This window comes from Panthera onca, chromosome B1, assembly GCF_046562875.1.
Source record: "Panthera onca isolate mPanOnc1 chromosome B1, mPanOnc1 haplotype 2, whole genome shotgun sequence".
Lineage (NCBI taxonomy): Eukaryota > Metazoa > Chordata > Mammalia > Carnivora > Felidae > Panthera > Panthera onca.
Genome location: NC_138342.1, coordinates 77663155 through 77685840, shown reverse-complemented (window position 1 = coordinate 77685840; position 22686 = coordinate 77663155). Strand labels below are relative to the sequence as shown.

The following is a 22686-nucleotide window of genomic DNA, read 5'->3' as shown; positions in this document are numbered from 1 at the left end:
GAGTATCCTTATGTCTGCTTGGAGAAAAAAAAGTGAATGTTATCTGAAATGATATGGTATAGAAAGAGGTTGTAAAGTGTGGAGAGCTTTGGCTTCTAATGTAGAATAGAAATATAAACTATGAATGTAATCATCCTCAAGAAAACAAAATTATTCTTAACAATTAATAGTATGAAGGAAAGGAACTCTCCTAAAAACCACTTAGTATTCTTATTCTGAGGTTTAAATTCATTAATATCCTATGTGTATCTAGTAAATCCTAAAATGTCTACCCTCTCATTTCCCCCAGACAACATATAAGTCCACTCACTCAATGATTCTCTCCCACCCTCCACTTCCTCCCAGTAACTGTCGAACTTCTAGAAGCCAGTGGATTTTAGGATCAGTACTTGGGTCCTGGGAAAGGACTTTAATATAATAAGGGTGAAGGAGTTAGAGGCCATTGCTAACATTTCAAGGACATTCACATCCTAATGCATCATTAGTACTTGGAAATAGGTTTATATCAGCATCATTAGCTTTTAAAATAATGATATCAACTAGGTTCACTCTAGGGAAGCATAATAATAGCAGCAGCAGATAAAGGACATCATATGAAAAGGCACAAAATAATGCTAGAACCTGCAGCAGAATATTTTCTATAGCCATCAAAATGTTCTCCAACAAGGAACTCAGACATGGGGTCCAAATTATTCTGCTGTAGAAGGTTATAGAGAAAAAGTGTATACCACCCTTGTTTCTGTGATTGACATCCATTCATTCATTCATTCACCCCACAATTATTTACTGAATGTCAACCACTGTGATTTTCACCGTGCTAGCCACTGGGATAATTTTAAACAACAATCATTCAGTTCTTCTATGCAGATTGATAGGGCTTGAGGAAGACAAGGTTACTTCTGTACACGTTTTTATAAACCACAGCCCAGAATAAAAACTAGCTTCATGTTTTACACAAAGGGATGCTTCATAATCTTTTTTTTCCCCTGGTAAAATATCTTCTAAATGATGGTTATTTAAAGAAAGATAAAGATAAAGATTTTCACTTTTGAAATAGACATTTGTAGGCACCTTATTTATTGACAAGATTAACTTTTACCTACCACATCATAAGTAAAGATAAGGTTTTCATCTAAAAACAAATGCAGGATAGGAAGTACCCCAAAGTCATCTGAAAGAATTGGATAATCTTAATGATATTTGGAACGGGACTTGTAAAAACTTTTTCAGTCTTCATGTACTAGCTTATGTTTTCTAGCTTTGAAATTCCATTGGAGACAGATCCAGTAGACACAGCACAGAAGGCTTTGAATTCCTTCTGCTTAAGCAATGTGTCAACTCAAAATCTTCTTTAAATCGATAGCAGGTATAATTTAACTACAAACTCTATGTCAGAGTTAAAATAAAAATAAATAAACCAATCTCAATGTAGCAATTTCAATATGGGAGACAAAATAGTGGACTCTAAATGAAGAACTATGACCAGTACCTTTTGAATGCCTGCTTGGGATTCCAGAACGTTATTCTCTGATCCATTGCTTCTGTTGATCATCCTCCACATTTGGGAATACATGCTGTCCCTTTCAAAAGGATTCATTCCCTTCATCCGGACATGTTCATACACGGCAGAGTCCAGTACTGTGCCATAAGGGATGTCTGTTTGCTTGGAAAGGTCCTGGAGAGATCTTCATTATTAGGAGAGAAGAAAGACACAAGAAAGAGTACTGAACACTTTCAACTGGAAATAAAGGTATAGAAAGCAGAGAATAATATAATATAGATGTCAAATTGCTTTCTTATTCTGTGGTTTCTTCATATTAAAATGTAATATACAAGGAGAATTGTTGTTAGGGTATATGGCACTTCCACAAACCATTCAAAGGCAAAATCATTACTAAAAGAAAAATGAAAATTTCTAGTGGTAAGGCAATGCTTTTTTGTGTGAACTTCACTGTGAAAAGAGCAAAAACAAAGCTAGCAATGCCATTAAAGCAAAGACAAATTAAATTAGATTGCTAGATAATCATATAATCATTTAGTTTTTAAAAAGTTCAATATGTTATTACCCTTAAGCTTATGTTCTTTTAGGTGGCAATGTTTGAACATTTTAATAAAATAATTATATTTTGCATAAACAGCATATTTTGAGGTCAAGTGTACTACTTAAAAATTAGTATTTATGATAGTCACTATTTAACAATTGGCTACCCCATACATTTAGCACCTAACATACGTTATTCTCACAGCAATGCCCCATTTTCAGAAATATTTCACCCATTTTATAGATGAAAAAACAGGTTGAGAGTATAAAAAAACTTGCTCCATGGCAGAGTCAGTGAGGGATCAGACAGGTTTCAGATGTAGATCTGACCGGCTTCAAAGGCTATAGTATTTTCACTGCAAGCTGTTGTCTCTTATTTCTAGATTTCTTTTGCTGTATTGGCTTGAATTTTGTGTGTGTGCATGTGTGTGTGTACATGCACGCATGCACGTGTGTGCATGTGTGTGTGTGTGTGTGTGTGTGCGAGAGAGAGAGAGAGAGAGAGAGAGAGAGAGAGAGATTTCTATTTGTACTCAGAATAAAATTCATGATTCTGGAAAGCTAAATATATTTTCAGCTTCCTCTTTTACAGAATAATGTTCAGGATTTTCAAATCAGTCTCTACGTTATAGATAGTATTAGCTTGTCCTAGGTTATTCATCTCTATATTGGTGGTCAGTTTCCTCACATTTCAGTTTCTGAGCCACTCTATACTTTCTAACTTGGAGAACCAATTGCTGTTCCACTGAAACTCATTGAATTTGTGTAGGTGCTCAACTCTAATGACTGAGTTTTAGGAACAAATGTGTCTTTGGCATGCTCTTCAAAAGTAGACGCTGGCATATTCAAACTCACTAATGTCTGAGATGTTATGAACGTCATGTTATGTATACCTCTGACCTTTTTGGTCTGTTTCTAGATGGAGTTTGGTAATGACTTCCTGGGGACCTTTGCAAACAACATTAGCGTTGGGCAAGGGTATTGGGAATACTCTTGCAAGTCACCAGTTTCCATCATGTGCAAAACTGTATCCCAAACGATAATTTATGGGCTGTGTTTGCTAGAGGAGGATTTGTGCCAATTTATAATGACAACTTTCAGCAGAATTTGGTCTATGTTTTATTGGGTTTTGGGTTGTTGATGTGTATTACTTACTCTATGGAAACTACCATGATAATTCCTTTTTGTTCAATACTTCTGCTGAATAAAATGATGCATTTAAAAATCACTATTTCCAAGGAAAAATTTGCTGGAATATTCTACAACTATTAAACCAATTCTACCACTTGTAAAAAGATAAAATGACAGTATAAATTATAATTGAAGGGTACATCAGGAATAAAAGTGAGCTACACGTAGCCAGGGTGCAAGCTAATACGAGAGTGACGGGGCATTTGTTCCTGGGACATACCATGCTTATCTTGTTAACGGTATAGCAGTAAGAATTTTATTTCCAAATACAATTTGCTTCTCACTTACTGCTGTTTCCAGTAGTAGGAGTGAAACTATTCAAAACATTAACATTTTAACATATTTCCCACTCTGTAGTGGAGGATGCTGTAAAGTGGTAGCACAGGGGGAAAATTGAAACATTAATACAGATCATAATAGCAGGCCTCACTTGTTCAATATCTATAAATACAAGGGCCTATTCTAGGTAGATGTATAGAGCTTGTACCTTCTAGAACCAAAGGTCTCATGGCTAACGGCCATGTCATGGTTCATCAGAGACCCTCTTAGGATAGGATTGGACACTTACTCCTTAGAAGATTCAGCGATCAATCGCTCCTATAATTCTCAGAAATCTTCAGTTTGGTGGTGGTGAGATCATAATCTAGGGCTCAAACTTTTATATGCTTATACTTAAGTATATAACTTGTTTGCCCAAACAGTCATACCAGCAAAACACTGTTAAATAAATGAACACTCCTCTTAGCTTTCCATGAAAAGAAAATTGAAATAAAATGTTGGGATCATTAATATAATCAGGTTCCTGTGGCATAACATCGCTTTAAATATTAGCTTCACAACTTAAACATCAAACTATAATACAAACAATATTGTTGGTGAAACTGATTTGTACACAAAAATTTTAAAGGGATATCTCAATCTATTGCCTAGGTGAAATTCCTGATGTCAGAAAAAAAAAAAACATTTTATTTTCAACATACTTCAGATTCAGAATAGCAGAGCTTTTTGTAACTTAGAACAAAGGCATTTTCTCTCTAGCTTCGTTTCTGATATCAAGTTCAGCTTATAAATTTGCCTTGAGATATGCTTGCAATAAAAATTACAGCTTGTCTGATTCAGCATCGTTCCATTATAGTATACAGAGATAACATTGAAGGTGACAAAAATAAAATGAAGCAAAATGAAGTGAGCACAAACAGCTTATTAGAGAAAGTGAAGGCTGTTTTAGGATCCCAACACAGAAAGAGAGTGCCCATCATATGTGGTCATTTTGTTATTTTCATGTTAGTAAGATTTTAGAGCAATATCAGCAGAAATGGTGCGGCCTATATTATGAGCCCCTAAAAGAAATCTAGCAAATTATTCCACTAGTGGTAGAATAGGTAGTAATCCTCAAAAAAACTGTATTTGAAGTTCAACATCTGAGTGAATTTAGAAGGGCCAAGTCTTTGTTTTCTCTTTTGTTTTTCCAAATCCTTTTTTTAAAAATGCAAAACAATTATAAAATAATTAGTAAATTAATATAAATATATTCACCACGGCCGATATATAAATTAATCAACCATGGCAAATGCTGTCATTTCTTTTTAACCGTTGACAATGCTTACCCAGAAGAAATGGGAACAATCTAGAGCATTCTAGAAAATTGTTAACTTGGAATATACTCATACCAATATATTCCATTTCTCCACTTAATCACACAAAACCCACAAGTACTCACGGTAAAACGCAGCAAATGATCACTCCGCAAATCTGTTATTGTTGAATCTTCCTCTCCCAACCCCACACCCCAACTCATGCACACAGAATTTTAAAAAAAATGAGAGTCTATAGCTATAAGTGGTGAATAATAAAAGAAAGCAAATGGTTTGCCATCTAATCACTCTGTTTTCCCAACATCTTTTTGGAATTCGACTTTTATTCCTTGTACTGGTGTCCTACACTACTAACGACCCGTGGGTACTAAAGAATACTGACAGCTGATAAGTAAGTGACATTTAGTTATTTGCATGAACATTACATACACTAGGAAACTGTAATTTAGGGCACTTCTGGGAAGTAAATTTGAGGAATTTGGGTGGATGTAGGCTGATTGCAAACTCTTTCCGTGAGAAAAATAAACACTCAAAACCCTTCAAGCATAGAAAATTAATTTTGATACATGTGATCCTCTGATATTAGATATTAGTAACTTTGACATTGGGTAAATTAGATTTAAAAAAAATTTTTTTTTCTTTAATGTTCATCTATTTTTGAGAGACAGAGCGTGAGCAGGGCAGGGGTAGAGAGAGAAGGAGGCACAGAATCGAAAGCAGGCTCCAGGCTTTGAGCTGTTAGCACAGAGCCAGATACGGGGCTTGAACTCATAAACCGTGAGGTCATGACCTGAGCTGAAGTCGGATGCTTAACTGACTAAGCCACCAAGGCACCCTGGGGCAAGTTAGATTTTAAAGTCAAGCAAATAGATTATTTGTGTGCCATATGATGTTAGTTATCCCTGTTAACTGGAATTTCTTCATCTAAAAATGGAGAGAATAAGAGTATCTAAAGGTGATGATAAAAGGACCTGTCATATCTGCACTCAATCAAGTTACCTACTGTTTTATATGAAGATTATTATTATTATTATTATTCACCTCCTACTAATGCCCTATTTAATAATTTCTAATGGATTTTAGTGTGTGGCAGGATAGCCTCTTTATAAATATTGTTGATGAGCAGATTCATGAATTGGGGTCAAAATGAAGACTCATTAGGAAATGAGTACAAGATTTTATCCAAGTACAAGATTTTATATTTAATTTTTTAAATTATTCATTTTATGAGTTATTTAAAATATTTAAATATATTTTTAAAATATTATTTAAATAACTCATTTACATTTCTAAAAGTGTCAACTAGTTAAAAATCTAATGCCTATCCTCTTGCAGTGAACTTTCACTCACATTTTTCACCTATTTTCCTTTAAACAAGAGAATAGATTTTACTCACATAAACTTTAAAATTACACTCCTAAATCTCTCTTTTCCATCTGTTTTCTTTCTTCTTTTTAAACATTTGAGCTTGGTTTTGTGGGATGCTCAGCAACAAATGGCTGCCAGCTCTAGCTCTGGGGAATTGTAAGTCTAATCCCATTTTTAATGGAATGGAATAAGTCAACTTAAGTTATCACATCAGAAGCGATTTTTCTTCGGGGGAGAGAAATGGAACGCGGTTGATAGGATGGGTGCTAGATGCTTCAGGCACAGGGGATGACGGCGGGAGAGAGACAAACAAGTGGGGATATATTAAAAGCGTCTTCCACCTCGATTCAGGTTTTTTCTCCCACACTCCCTCCCCAGTTTCTTCCTCTGGATGCTGATTTCAGCATCTGCCAAAGGAGAAAATTTTGTTGCACCTCTAGGAGCCCATCAGTAACCACATTAAAAGTCTGCCTGATGCCCACTGTTGTTCATTGGACGCAGCAGCTGAATGCTTTGTGAGTACAGAGACAGGTTTTGCTGAAAACAAAAACTAAAATAAAACAAAACAAAAACCCCAAAAACCAAAACCAAAACCAAAAAAAAAAAAAAAACCCCAAAAACCAAAACCAAAACAACAACAACAACAAAACTGCTCCAAAATTTAAAACTCAAAAGAACAACTAATATGCCAAATAAAGGTCCACTGGACTGAGAATTAGTGTCACTGAGACCGAAGAAGAAGAGAAAGTGTCAAAAAATGGATTGAGGTGGCCAGGTAAGGCAGGCCTGCCTCTGAGAGGTACAGCCAACAGCCAGCCACTAGGCAATCTCTTAGTTTCTACAAACCTGGGTTTTGAAGATGTAAAGATTTGAGTTTCAATCCTTGAACAAGTTATTTTTCCTCTCTAAACTGCAATCAATTTCCCTATTAGTGAAAATAATAATTTTGTAATAATATAGGTTAAGGCTTGGTGTAGATATTGATATGACACTTACCTTAGTATTTAACACTCTATGAGTGCTCCATTACTGGTACTTGCAATTATCAATTTCATTACTAATACTATTACTTTGTTCTCTGTTATGATTTTTGGAATTGTCATATCCTTATTTTTCCTACCAACTAAATTCATTTCAGATTCCTCACCTGTGGCCTTTCTGTCTCATACCCTATCTAATCTCTCATTAATTTCTATACATTTTTACCTCCTGAATCTTGCAAATCTGTCACTATGTTTGTCCTCTCATTGCTAATACTCTCATTACTTTCACCTAGAGAATTATTTCTAAGTGTTTTCTCTATCTCTACTTTCACCCACCTCTAATCCATCTTCCACACCACAGCTAAAGTCTGATACTATCCCTGTTTTATTTAAATACTTCCTATATACTCCACTACCCTTAGAGAATATCTCCAAATCCATAGCATTCAAGAACCTTAAAAAATTTGGCCTAAAATTTTTTCCATTTTTAGAAAAACCTTTTGCCTCATTCATACTCCCATTATAGGGCAAACAGACCATTTCATCATTCCTTGCTTGATAGGTATTTTCTTTTCATGTCTTCTTGTCTACCTGGTGAATTCCTTCTTTTCAAGTTCAAGGTCAAACTCAGCTGCCTCATCAGTGTTTTTCTACTACTTAGAATATGTTCATATTTTAGCATTCTGTATGAAATTTTACTTCTCTTCAGATTACATTTTGCTTATTCATACACACACACACACACACACACACACACACATATACTTTTTTAGTTCATCTTTGAAACTCACAGTCTAACCCAGGGTCTGGAAAGTAGCAGTCAATGAGACTCATTTGTTTTGGCTACTCTTTACTAGAAAAATGCCTTTATCTTAGAAAGCCAGCATTCCCATTAAACTAGCATTGCATAACATAGTATTGGAAGACTTAGCCTCAGCAATCAGACAACACAAAAGAATAAAAGCATCCAAATCAGCCAGGGGGAAATCAAACTTTCACCCTTCACAGATGATATGATACTTTACATGGAAAACCCAAATGATTCCACCAAAAAACTGCTTGAACTGGTCCATGAATTCAGCAAAGTCACAGGATATAAAATCAATGCACAGAAATCGGTTGCATTCCTATACACCAACAATCAAGCAACAGAAAGAAAAATCAAGGAATAGATCCCATTTACACCTGCACCAAAAACCATGAAATACCTAGGAATAAACCTAATCAAAGAGGTGAAAAATCTATACACCAAAAACTATAGAAAGCTTATGAAAGAAATTGAAGAAGACACAAAAAAATGGAAAAATATTCCATCTCCTGGATTGGAAGAACAAACATTGTTAAAATGCTGATACTACCCAAAGCAATCAACATATTCAATGCAATCCCTATCAAAATAACAACAGCATTCTTCACAGGGCTAGAGCAAACAATCCTAAAATTTGTATGGAAGAAGAAAAGACCCCAAATAGCCAAAGCAATCTTGAAAAAGAAAACTGAAGCTGGCGGCATCACAATCCAAGACTTCAAGATGTATTACAAAGCTGTAATCAAAAAGACAGTATGGTACTGGCACAAAAACAGACACTTAGATCAATGGAATAGGAGAACCCAGAAATGGACCCACAAATCTTTGACAAAGCAGAAAAGAATATCCAATGTAATAAGGAAATGGTACTGGGAAAACTAGAGAGCGACATGCAGAAAAATGAACTGGGGACACTTCCTTATGCCATACACAAAAATAAATTCAAAATGGATGAAAGACCTAAATGTAAGATAGGAAGTCATCAAAATCCTGGAGCAGAAAGCAGGCAAAAACCTCTTTGACCTTGGCCGCAGCAACTTCTTATCAACAATGTCTCCAGACACAGGGGAAACAAAAGCAAAAATGAACTATTGGAGCATCATCAAAAGAAAAATCTGCACAGCAAAGGAAACAATCAGCAAAACTAAAAGGAAACCGATGGAAAGGGAGAAGATATTTGCAAAGGACCTATCAGATAAAGGGTTAGTATCCAAATCTATAAAGAACTTAACAAACTCAATACGCAAGAAACAAATAATCCGGTGAAGAAATGGCAAATGACATGAATAGACACTTCTCCAGAGAAGACATCCAGATGGCCAACCGATACATGAAAAAATGCTCAACATCACTCATCATCAGGGAAATACAAATCAAAACCACAATGAGATACCACACACCTATCAGAATGGCTAACATTAACAACTCAGGCAACAACAGATGTTGGCGAGGATGTGGAGAAAGAGTATCTCTTTTGCACTGCTGGTGGGAATGCAAACTGGTGCAGCCACTCTGGAAAACAGTATGGAGGTTCCTCACAAAATTAAAAATAGAACTACCCTACGACCCAGCAACTGCACTACTAGGTATTTATCCAAGGGATATGGGTGTGCTGTTTCGAAGGGGCACATGCACTCCAATGTTTATAGCAGCACTAGCAACAATAGCCAAAGTATGGAAAGAGCCCAAATGTCCATCGACAGATGAATGGATAAAGAAGATGTGGTATATAAATTCAATGGAGTATTACTCAGCAATTAAAAAGAATGAAATCTTGCCATTTGCAACTACATGGATGGAACTAGAGGGTATTATGCTAAGTGAAATCAGTCAATCAGAGAAAGACAAATATCATATGACTTCACTGATAGGAGGACTTTAAGAGAAAAAACAGATGAACATAAGGGAAGGGAAGCAAAAGAATAATATAAAAACAGGGAGGGGGACAAAACCTGAGACTCATAAATATAGAGAAAAAACAGAGGGTTGCTGGAAGGGTTGTGGGAGGGGGTATGGGATAAATGGGTAGGGGCATTAAGAAATCTACTCCTGAAATCATTGTTGCACTATATGCCAACTAACTTGGATGTAAATTTAAAATAAATAAATTAATTAATTAATTTAAAAAAGAAATGCAAAAAAAAAAAAAAAAAAACAAACCGTAGCATTGCTTAAAAATGGAATTTTTATTATATTTTACCAGCCATTCTGTGGGTGACTAATAATGGCCAGTAGTATTTAGTAGTTAAAGAAAACAAACAAACCAAAAACTAGTTTTTAAGGGAGATTTGGAAATTTCTCCTGTAACACAATTAGCTGCAAAAGCTTTATCTGACATCAATGAATTGTCTGACAAGACATTTTGCCATGTATGTAAAATAAATAAATTCAGAAGCAAATCAAATAAAAAGAAAATCCAAACAAATAGAAATGAAATAAAGTATTTGGAACAGCAGAGGTTGTAGTCCATAATTCAAGTAGACATACGGATCTGGTACAGAGTGGAATATCTGTTCCTGAAAGGGATACGTATCTAAAGCAGTGTGGAAATGGAGCTAACAACTAGTGGATAGTTTGATGAGTGATTTCTGACTAATGGATCAGAAGCAAGCTGAAATGGGGACGAAAACTGTTCAATTAAACTCCACTAACTGAAATGATCAAAAAATATAAAAGAATTCATGATTTTTGTACCTAAGGAAGAGATAAGCCCTAGAACAGAGAGAATAGTCACTGTTGGTAATACTGAGTATTATCACCAAAAACTAAATTAAGTTTTTTCCTTTTGAGGGTTGAGTATTTACATAAAGAAGGGGAATTTGTACACTCTACTTATAGGAGGATGGAATAAGCACAAAAGAAAGGCTTCCCATCTTCCTAGTTACAACATATCCAAGGCCACTTGTCTTTTGAGAAACAACATTCTCCATTTTGGTAGTTCCTTCTTCTAAGTGAAGTCTTCCAAACCCTCTCAGACACAGGTTTGTAAAGAAAGTCTGATGAAATATAAAAGTATCAAGGGTCACTGATGGGGCAAGCCAAACTCTAACATTCTTCATGTCAGAAGAAAGTTTGGATTGCAGATGGCTCAGTCCCTACAGAAGACTCAACGAGAGCTACTTTAAGCACATGAGGGGCCCACTACTCAATGAAAACAGGCTCAGGGAAGAGTTTAATGTTCTTTAGCCCAATAATGTTAACTTTCTTATTTTAAGAAGATTAAGATCAAAGTCATGTTAGTGAGAGAAATACGGTTTTGTCATAAAAGATTAGATTATAGAGCCAAAGGTATAATTTGTGGGGCAAGGTAATTCAGAAGGAACTCAGCCACAGCAGTCTCTGGTAGAACAGTAAAGTGATTGTGTCATCCTTCTTCTCAAAGTGCCAGAGATTTTTCCTTCTCAAGACAGCAGAAACCTAAAGTCTAAGGCCAACAAGTTTGAATGATACCAAAGAGGGCAGAGGGCTAGGATTTTTTTTACTTGTGGAGACAGGGAAATTTTCCCAAGAGAGGCCCCTCTGGATGGAGAGGGTGCTTCATAAGAGGGGCCATCAGAGGACCAAAGAGGAGTGAGGATTTACAGACCAGGTATCAGAGGACGAGAGTGGCTCCTTGTGGGACACTCAAATAAGGCCTGAACGGTGCAGTCTCCTCCAGTCTCTCTGTGTTGTCCCCTCTTCACTCCTGTCACACATTCTTCACCTGCCCTCAACCCCGCCCTTACATGGCTCAACAGAATAAATTAGATATAAGACAGCTTCAGGTCTTTGCACTGTAAACTTCTTTAGAATATTTTTTTGATCTTTACTTTTAAGAACTATTTATTTATTTATTTAGATGTTGAGTTTGGTGATTTTTTAAAAATATATTTTGGATATTAACCTCTTATAAGATATATCATCTGCAAATATCTTCTCCTGTTCAGTAGGTTGCTTTTTTGTTTTGTTGATGGTTTTCTTCACTGTGCAAAAGCTTTTTACTTTGGTGTAGTCCCAAGAGTTTAATTTTGCTTGAAGCTTAGTTTTTCTTGAAGTGGAGACCTAGAAAAATGTTTCTATAGCTGATGTTTCAAATGTGCTTGGTCTAGAAAAAGTGTGTGATGGTACTCTTGAAGAGGACACTTCTCCCTTTTGAACGCTGTCCCCATACCGAGGTTTACTAGGCACCAAGATGACTCTCAAGTCTTTCCTGAGAGATTTAGAAATATGTCCTGCACCTTCCCCCTTACAAAGTAGTCAGGGGCATCCCCATCTGTCATGTTCTATAGATGAGATGTTCACAGGTAATATTGAAAATTCACATAAAATAGGTGCATTTGATAAAAATGGATGTCACGAACTACTTAAGGGAATATGCTCTCAAATTTGGACAAACTTGCATTCCTATGCACATTTAAAAGTTGATTTGGATTTGTGAATATGGCAGGTCATTTTAGAGACCCTAAAGGAAGATGGAAACACTGTCCTTATTGCTGTTAGGCATAATTAACAAAATGATCATTAAACTTTCTTCAAAATGACAATGCTATACAAATGCAAGATAATAGTTATATGAAAATCTGATTGGTTTCTCTGACTTGTTGACCCACATTATAAACTAGGAACTAATTATGTCACATCATGAATCTTTCATTTTTTAATTTTTAATTTTATTTATTTATCTATGTATGTATGTATGTATGTATTTATTGAGAGAGAGAGAGAGAGAGAGAGAGAGAGAGAGAGAGAGAGAACGTGTGCATGGGAGAGGCAGAGAGAGAGGGAGAGAGAGAAAATCCCAAGCAGGCTCCACACTGTCAGTGGGGTTCGAACCCATGATGAGGTTCTTAAACCCCCAAATGGTGAGATCATGACCTGAGCTGAAATCAAGAGCTGAACGCTTAACTGACTGAGCCACCTAGGTGTCCCTGTCACATCATGAATCTTGATATGTGAAAGACACTGTATTTTTCTACCTGCTGACAGAATTGCCATTTATGGGTCTGCTCTCTATCTTAAATTAGTTAACTAAAGTAACCTTTCATGATATGTATATAGATATTGATATTTACACTAATTAAGCAAAATTCCTTTAAAAAGGCCTCAGTTTGCTGTGGATTCAATTGCTCTGCAATTTTCCTGTGTAGAGTAGAAAGTGTGTGCAGTTTCTTCCTGAGATATCATGAAAAAGATGCATTGTTTATTTACCCCAGGACACTATAAACCAATATGGAACCATCCTAAATTTGTATGGTCAGCATTTCATTATGTCACCATTGATTGTCACTTGATTGTAAAATCTATGTTAAGATGATATAGTCAAATACTCCAATAGACTGCAGAAGAAGAGTAGGTTTTTATGTTCTTATATCATTGAAAATATTGGAAAGACCTGACTAATTCCCATGAATTTCCCTGAGGATCAATAAATTTCAAAATGGTGTTAAGAGAGAACCCTAATAAAATCATAACATCAGAGAGTTTGGAAGAGCTCCTGGAGGTATTGCATAATTCGATGATGATATATCTTAAGGTATAAAAGCCAATCTCCAAAAATGGACTTTATTCTTCTTCCTTAGGCACTTTACTGACTTAGAAAACTTAACACCAGGAAGTTCTTTCTTACTCATGCCCAACCTAAAACTATTTCATATAAGCCTCTCATTTTCTTCTTAGTGAAAATAAAAATGGACAATCGCTACTCATCACCTCCAGTACAACATTTCTTTATATAATAAAATATTTCTTTTGTGCGTTCATCCTTTAGCCTTTTATTTGGTGACTTAAACACTAAATTCCTTTAGTTTTTACTCACAGGATCTATTACTCACTTTTTTACATTGTTCTTAACTAAGGCATCTTTTTCTTTTCTATGGTAATTTTTGCCAAATTTATGGACCTTATAAATAGGTCATGGTAGTGTTTAAAAAGCCCCAACAACTTTTATACTGCTAGGTGATTTTGCTCATTTTCTTTATAAACACCAACACTACATTTCAAATTTGTAATTGACAGATGACTCATTTTGAAACTGTCTTCACCTCCAATTTTAAATTATTATAGGTATACACACATACACATAGTTTTTTTTCCATATCTGAGTGAATTATTACATATTTGTCCCTATTAAGCTTTGTCTCACTTATAATCACCTTGTTTAATTTGCCAAGGTCTTTATGAATTCTTACAGTGTGGTTCTGGTCAATAATCACCCCTACTCAATAATAAGTAATCTGCATATTTAATAAGTTTACTCCCTATTCTATACTTCGAATCAACACTGAAAATGGTCATTAGATTCAGGGCCAGTGCTGACTTATGGGAAAAACTTTATTCAATATACCCTCTAAGGCTGACATTGAACTATTGATCATAACCTCACATATAGCTCACTAACAAGCTGTGATACAATAATACACAATATTACTGCATAAAACAATGACCCAAATAAAATACGATGTAGTTTCAAATGAGGAATCAATAGTAATTTGTATTTTTTTTTTTACCTATAAGTTCTTTTAAGGATCTCAAAATCTTTAATCACATTATCAAATTATTCATAGTGGAAAGAAATAACTGAAGAGAAGGAAGTGACCAAGAATAACAGAAGGTCAAATTTAATAGCCTATTTGAAGACCCAGTAGAATGCTACTGTCAAAGTAAGGTGGAAGGTCATCATTTCAGTGAAGATTCTAATGACTCTATCTCAAAACAAAAGTCCTGGCTCTTTATAACACAGAGCAGGAGACCAGGTTTCTACCAGTAACTTAAAATTTCCTAAATACAAAATATATTTTCCTTCTCCCCAGTGCAGTAGGTCTGCAGATCTCTCCAAAAAAGATAGTTTTTTGAATCATTCAGGGAAATTATCCTCTATTCCCAATTAGGTATATTTCCTTTTTTGAGAAATTTCAACTAAAAGTAGGCATAGAATGCATGTCCTGATCTCACAGTCAGATCTTATTAATATCCATTCAGATTATAAATGCCCAAAATGTATTGGAAAGGTGTCCCCGACCCATCCTCCCTCACCCCATTCCACAGCAAATCTTGAGAATTCTGCAGCATTGCTCTCAGGAAATGGCAGCCTTCATCTGAAAAAGCAGCCCAGCAAGCTACCTTCAGATCTGTTCCTTACTTTCCCCATGATTTGCCATGATCTGGGGCATCTGGCAATTTGTAAACTTTGCCCTTAGGTTAAAAGATTAGATCAGAGTTTGAGAAATAGGGGCTGTAGTAGGGGTGTGTGTAGTGAATGTGTGTGTATGTGTATGTATGTGTGTGTATGTGTGTGTAGTGAATGTGTGTGTGAGCGTGTGTGTGTGTGTAGGAGTGGAGGAGAAAGTCACTAAAAATAAATTGACTACCTTCAGATGACAGGAGCTTGTGCAGGAACTAAGAGGATCAGAGAACTAATGGGGTCAAACAGACACTTAGTGGAGGGTGGAGGTCAGCACATCAAGATTGCTGGTGTGATGGAGAGGACAGGGAAAGAAAGGTGAGACATGAAAAACAGAGAGAAAAAAAAGAAGATATGGCTAAACAAGAGTTTCCTTTCAGTTCTGCCTTATAATCCAGGATTTCTCTTGTTAATGTACCTAAATATATTTTTATCAGTTATCTCAGGCTTTGTTTAGTAAGATACCGCATTTGTGTAGCTGATATAGAATTGTACAGTTGAAGGGACATTGAAAATAACTTAATTCAAATTGTGGAACAAATATTTATGCAGTGAGAGGAGAAATGGCTCACACTGTTAAAGGGAGAAAGCTAAGGTACAAAGTGTTTTAAAAACTTGCCTTGTTATTCAGTAGCAAGAAAGAGGCTTGAACCTTTGAACTAGGTCTCCAGTCTCCTTCAGCAGCATTGCCAAACAGCCCTGCCTGCCGATTCCACTGTCACCAATTTCTATCAAGTACTCTTCCTGCATTAATTTCACAAAACATGCCCCATACTCAAATTAGCTCTTCTTTTATTTTTAACTGTTTTTTTTTAGTGTGTGTGTGTGTGTGTGTGTGTGTGAGAGAGAGAGAGAGAGAGAGAGAGAGAGGAAGAGAGGGACAGAGGGAAAGAGAGAGAGAATCTTAAGTAGACTCCACACTGAGTGGAGCCCAATGCGGGGCTTGATCCCATGACCCTGGGATCATGACCTGAGCAGAAATCAAGAGTTGGATGCTCAACCAACTGAGCCACCCAGCTGCCCCCAAACTGGCTCTTCTAAAATGACTAAATCAAGTACTCCTGAGTGTAGGGTTTTTACCATATACTTATGGTAGATAGAACTTATTTATTCAGCTGACTTTAGGTAAGGAAGTAAAATAACAAGAGACACAGAGGAGACAGGAATTTATATTCTTAAGTTCTTAATAGGTTTCTGGATTTAGATGACTAATGTTGGGGAGAAAGAGAGGGGGACTTGAGCTGTTTAAAATAATTGCTCGTCCAGAAGAAGATCATGTTAGGGGTTGCAGGCACTTATTAGTTTGGCAAAGTTTTCATCTTAGCGATATTAGTGTAAACAGAGTCTATAGGAATGTTAATACAGCCCTGTTCCTAGGAATCACAAATAGAGTGGGAGACAAAACTTTTAATTAAATGCTCACTGAAGAGTGGCTTTGAAACACCAACATACTTCTGAGGGTTTTTATTTTTTTCAAAAAGAGAGAAAACCATGTCTATAATATCTAGATGGCTATATGTTTATAAAACATCCATCACTGTAGTACTTAAGTGCTTTGACAAGTAAGCCATTTCAACACTGAACAATGTAGAGTAAGGAGACGAATGTCTTCCTCTGTCTGTAGTGCCTGTGTACTCTGAAGTTAAGCCTATACAATTCTGTACTAAACTGAAACATAAAAGTGGTATGAATCAGACCCAGCTCACTTCAGCAACCTTGATTTTGGCTGTTCCTAATAAAGTGTGCAATTCCCTGCTGAGAGCTATGAAATAGCCTTCCACTGGAAGCCTGTGTGGGTGAGACATTAAGAAAACCTAGAGAGCACATCATTTGGGTCTCCTCTTATCCTGGAATAACAGCACATAAAAATGGCTTTCATATTTCTTTCTGATTTGTTATGAGGTATATAAACAAGTCATGAGGTTCTACAGTCTCAGGCCAGAGTGTAAGAAATCCCTTTCTGGTTTATTATTTAACAAATATTTATCTGTAATCAGCTATGTGCTCAAAAAGTAACAGCATCAGGTGCTGTGCTGATACAAAGGTGATAAAACCCTGCTCAAGAACATACATTTTAATTGAGAAGGTAAAACAAGGAGAATACTACTCCAGCATGAGGCTAGATACAGTTCAGGGTGTAAGCAAGGAGATGCAAAGTGGTTAAAAAAAAAGGAGGCACTAACTCTAGTTATGAACACCACGAGAAAGGCGTAGCAGAGGAAGCAGCATGCGAGCTGTGTGTTATGAGGGGCAGTTAAAGAGGAGCTCAAAGAGAACACTTGCCTGGCCAACAGATGTTCTGACCCAGGTTCGGCATGGTCACTGTCAGTAGCAGCTTGACCATAGTGAGAGTTAACAAGGCTAAGGTGAGACAGCGGTCCTTATTTATGCTGAAATTTGGATAAGGCTTCCTGACAGCCAGTTCCTCTTCTCTTTCTTTTAACCTTTGGGGGCTATACACATTCTGTTTAGTGTATGTAATTGTGGACAAAATAGCAAAAATAATAGTTATTAGCACCACCAAAAAGGGTGGAGGGAAGAACAGTCCAAGGAATCTGCATGGCCTCCTAGAGAACAAGTAGAAAAATGGAAGCAAATGCACGGTGTATCCAGGAACTGTGCTGTTATTTATGTCTCTATTTTTCCTCATTTATTCTTTACATTAAACCTATGAAGTTTGAGCCCATTATCTTTTTACCCTTAGGGAAAATAAGGCTGAAAATGATTATGGGAAATGGCAAGATCATTCGGCTAATAAGTGGCAAAGGATTTGAATGCAGATTTATTTAAATTCCTGGTCTCCTGTGCCTGTTTCTAGGATACCATGTAACTTAGAAATATCTGAAATTAACTTAGCTAAATATAATTCATCCATTGATTCTTTCTTGCAGAATTCGTTATTTTTCAGAAAACTTATAATGCCATTATGGATTTCATTCACTCATTTTAGTTTATTTATTTCATTCAGTTAAGGTTTAGTGTATTTGCTAATTGTAGAAGATATGGTCCACTAAGACAAGGTCTCCAGTGCTGGATTTCCTGGCTTACTATTCTAGGTTTTAGTTTCATCATCTTCAAAATGGAGATGAAAATAATGTATCTCTCATGGGGCTATTATGAGTATTAAATGAGAAAATCTAAGCAAAGCATTTAGGAAAATGTCTGTCATATAGCAAGCACTCAAAAATGTTAGCCTCCGTTATTATGAATACTATGTGCCAGGCATTCTGGGACACATTAAGGGCACAGATATGGATATGGCATAGCCCTTGCCTTTGAATAAGGTATACTCTCAAAGAGAAGACACATGTGTAATGGCTAATTGTGTTTGTGCAAATGGATGATGCCAGGAGAGAAGGGAGTTCTGGGTCATTTCAGGGAAAGGGAACAGCATGTCAACTCCACAGAGGTATGAAATGCCCTCCCAGAGTTTGGCTTAACTGGAGCATGAACAAGTGTGAGAATGGATTACAATTGGTGCCAGTAGACAGAAATGAGGCTGGGTCAGCTTTTGAAGGGTTCCATGTGCTTGGCTATGGAGCTGCATTTTACTTCGATTGGATGTGGTAATGATGGAGGTTTTCAAACTAATTTTAAGGATGGAAGAAGGTACTCCACACTCTGGATCATAAGCTTGAATGAGAAGAGAATGGGATAGAGGGAAGCAATAGTTGAAGTAAGAGAAAAGAGAATAAGAACGGAAGCAGTAAGCAGGTAGAGTTGGGATCATACCCCTGGGCATTTATGCCAGAGAAATGAAAACATATCTATACAAAAACATAAGTGCACATAAATGTTCTTAGCAACTTCATTTGTAATAGCTAAAAACTTGGAGACAACAAAAATTCCATTCATTAGGTAAATAGTTACACAAACTGGTACATCCATACCATAGATTACCACTCAGCAATAAAAAGCAATGAACTATTGATGCATGCAACAACTTGGATAGATCTCAAGGGTGTTATGCTGAGTGGGGGAAAAAAAAGGCTATTTCAGAAGGCCACATACTGTAAGATTCAACTTATATAGGACTCTTGAAATGATAAAAATCACAGGAATAAAGAACATATTAGTTATTATTAGGGGTTGATGATGGTGGGGAAGAAGGAGTGAGGGTAGATTTAGGGAGATTTTTGTAATGGTGGTATAGTTCTAGATCTATTGCAGTGGTGGTTGTATAATCCATACATGTAATAAAATGGCACAGAACTATATGCATACATACACTGTATCCATGTCAATTTCCTTGTTTTGATATTGTACTATAATTATTTAAAATGTAACCATTGGAGGAAACTAGGTGAAGGGTACATGGGACCTCTCTATGGTATATTTTTGCAACTTCCTGTGTATATATGATTACTTCAAAATAAACAGTTAAAAATGTTTAACTATTAATAGAACATATTGCAACATGACAAGCTGTGGATTATTAACACTTTGTCCTTCAAAATTTACTGTACTTTACTATTTTCTCAATACAGTCCTGTATTACATTGAAAATGTATTAAAATTGAATAAAAATAAGTCTGACTTATTTTTTGATGGCATAAAGCAAAAAGTAATTAACAGGCAGGATAAAGTCTAGGAATAGCAGACATTGAGATGCAGCTTTTCTGCAAAATTACATCTGAAAAGTAGCCCAACCAGAGTGATTTCTAGAATTTTCTCACTGTAGTAGCTCTCTTCTTTATCTGTTTAGTTATGACATAGTCAAACACATTCTCTCGTTAAGAATCTTTAAAAATAAATAAACTAAGTCAATATTCCTGCATCTGCTATAAATGTAAATGGTAGCCTAGAGATGCAAGGTTTCTCAAGCCAAATCTGTCTTAAATTTCCTTAATCATTTGGTATTTTCAAATTAAATGGTCCTGAAACAAAAGATATGTGGTTCAGGTTTTTATTAGATAGAAACCTACTAGTTTCCATACATTTCTACATCTTTTCTCTCCCACCCATCCTCCTCTGCACAGATTAAGCTGTCTTTCTTCAACGATGTCACTCTCCATTATCTCCAGGAAAAATTCCAAATTCCTTAACAATTCTTATCATGCCTTTCAGGGTTTGGACTCACTTTCCTTTTCTATTTCACTTCCTGCCACTTTCACATCACACATCTCAATCCAGGAAGGAAATTAACAGATTTTGATCATCTACACTTTACTAGACAGTCTCTGAGGAATTTCATCTCTCTTACTTTTGCAAATATTCCCCAGTAAGCCACCCCTTCAGCCTTTTGAAATTCATCTTTCAAGATCAGACTCTCAGATGATACCTCTGTGATGCCTGATAGTTTCTTTCCTTTTTCCTCCACCTCTTCTCCAAGTTACTCCTTCCCTGTGTTCACCCAGCATTTCATAAAGAAATCTATCGGGGTTCCGGAAGATGGCGGCGTAGGAGGACGCGGGGCTCACAGCGCGTCCTGCCGATCACTTAGATTCCACCTACACCTGCCTAAAGAACCCAGAAAACCGCCAGAGGATTAGCAGAAGGGAGTCTCCGGAGTCAAGCGCAGACGAGAGGCCCACGGAAGAGGGTAGGAAGGGCGGCGAGGCGGTGCGCGCTCCACGGACTGGCGGGAGGGAGCCGGGGCGGAGGGGCGGAGGGGCGGCTCGCCGGCCAAGCAGAGCCCCCGAGTCTGGCTGGCAAAAGCGGAGGGGCCGGACAGACTGTGTTCCGACAGCAAGCGCGACTTAGCGTCTGGGAGGTCATAAGTTAACAGCTCTGCTCGGAAAGCGGGAAGGCTGGAGGACAAAGGGAGGGAGAGCTGCTGAGCCCCCGGACGGCAGAGCTCAGCTTGGCGGGGAACAAAGGCGCCAGCGCCATCTCCCCCGCCCATCCCCCAGCCAAAATCCCAAAGGGAACCAGTTCCTGCCAGGGAACTTGCTCGCTCCGCGCAAACACCCAACTCTGTGCTTCTGCGGAGCCAAACCTCCGGCAGCGGATCTGACTCCCTCCCGCTGCCACAGGGCTCCTCCTGAAGTGGATCACCTAAGGAGAAGCGAGCTAAGCCTGCCCCTCCAGCCCCCGTGCACCTTGCCTACCCACCCCAGCTAATACGCCAGATCCCCAGCAACACAAGCCTGGCAGTGTGCAAGTAGCCCAGACGGGACACACCACCCCACAGTGAATCCCGCCCCTAGGAGAGGGGAAGAGAAGGCACACACCAGTCTGACTGTGGCCCCAGCAGTGGGCTGGGGGCAGACATCGGGTCGGACTGCGGCCCCGCCCACTAACTCCAGTTATACACCACAGCACAGGGGAAGTGCACTGCAGGTCCTCACCACGCCAGGGACTCTCCAAAATGACCAAACGGAAGAATTCCCCTCAGAAGAATCTCCAGGAAATAACAACAGCTAATGAACTGATCAAAAAGGATTTAAATAATATAACAGAAAGTGAATTTAGAATAATAGTCATAAAATTAATCGCTGGGCTTGAAAACAGTATACAGGACAGCAGAGAATCTCTTGCCACAAAGATCGAGGGACTAAGGAACAGTCACGAGGAGTTGAAAAACGCTTTAAACGAAATGCAAAACAAAATGGAAACCACGATGGCACGGCTTGAAGAGGCAGAGGAGAGAATAGGTGAACTAGAAGATAAAGTTATGGAGAAAGAGGAAGCTGAAAGAAAGAGAGATAAAAAAATCCAGGAGTATGAGGGGAAAATTAGAGAACTAAGTGATACACTAAAAAAAAATAATATACGCATAATTGGTATCCCAGAGGAGGAAGAGAGAGGGAAAGGTGCTGAAGGGGTACTTGAACAAATTATAGCTGAGAACTTCCCTGAACTGGGGAAGGAAAAAGGCATTGAAATCCAAGAGGCACAGAGAACTCCCTTCAGACGTAACTTGAATCGATCTTCTGCACGACATATCATAGTGAAACTGGCAAAATACAAGGATAAAGAGAAAATTCTGAAAGCAGCAAGGGATAAACGTGCCCTCACATATAAAGGGAGACCTATAAGACTCGTGACTGATCTCTCCTTTGAAACTTGGCAGGCCAGAAAGGCTTGGCACGATATCTACAGTGTGCTAAACAGAAAAAATATGCAGCCGAGAATCCTTTATCCAGCAAGTCTGTCATTTAGAATAGAAGGAGAGATAAAGGTCTTCCCAAACAAACAAAAACTGAAGGAATTTGTCACCACGAAACCAGCCCTACAAGAGATCCTAAGGGGGATCCTGTGAGACAAAGTACCAGAGACATCACTACAAGCATAAAACATACAGACATCACAATGACTCTAAACCCATATCTTTCTATAATAACACTGAATGTAAATGGATTAAATGCGCCAACTAAAAGACATAGGGTATCAGAATGGATAAAAAAGCAAGACCCATCTATTTGCTGTCTACAAGAGACTCATTTTAGATCTGAGGACACCTTTAGATTGAGAGTGAGGGGATGGAGAACTATTTATCATGCTCCTGGAAGCCAAAAGAAAGCTGGAGTAGCCATACTTATATCAGACAAACTAGACTTTAAATTAAAGGCTGTAACAAGAGATGAAGAAGGGCATTA

The 22686-nt window shown here is 37.4% G+C and overlaps 1 protein-coding gene across 3 annotated transcripts in view; it reads right to left on the bottom strand.

The window, feature by feature from the left end:
• The window catches only part of GRID2 (glutamate ionotropic receptor delta type subunit 2), a 1486895-nt gene that overhangs the window by 256587 nt on the left and 1207622 nt on the right, over positions 1–22686 (bottom strand). For all 3 annotated transcript variants that reach the window (XM_078445882.2, XM_078445880.2, XM_078445881.1), the window contains exon 13: positions 1490–1685. In XM_078445882.2, coding sequence (XP_078302008.1) covers positions 1490–1685 — 196 coding nt within the window. The remainder of the gene's footprint in view (positions 1–1489; positions 1686–22686) is intronic.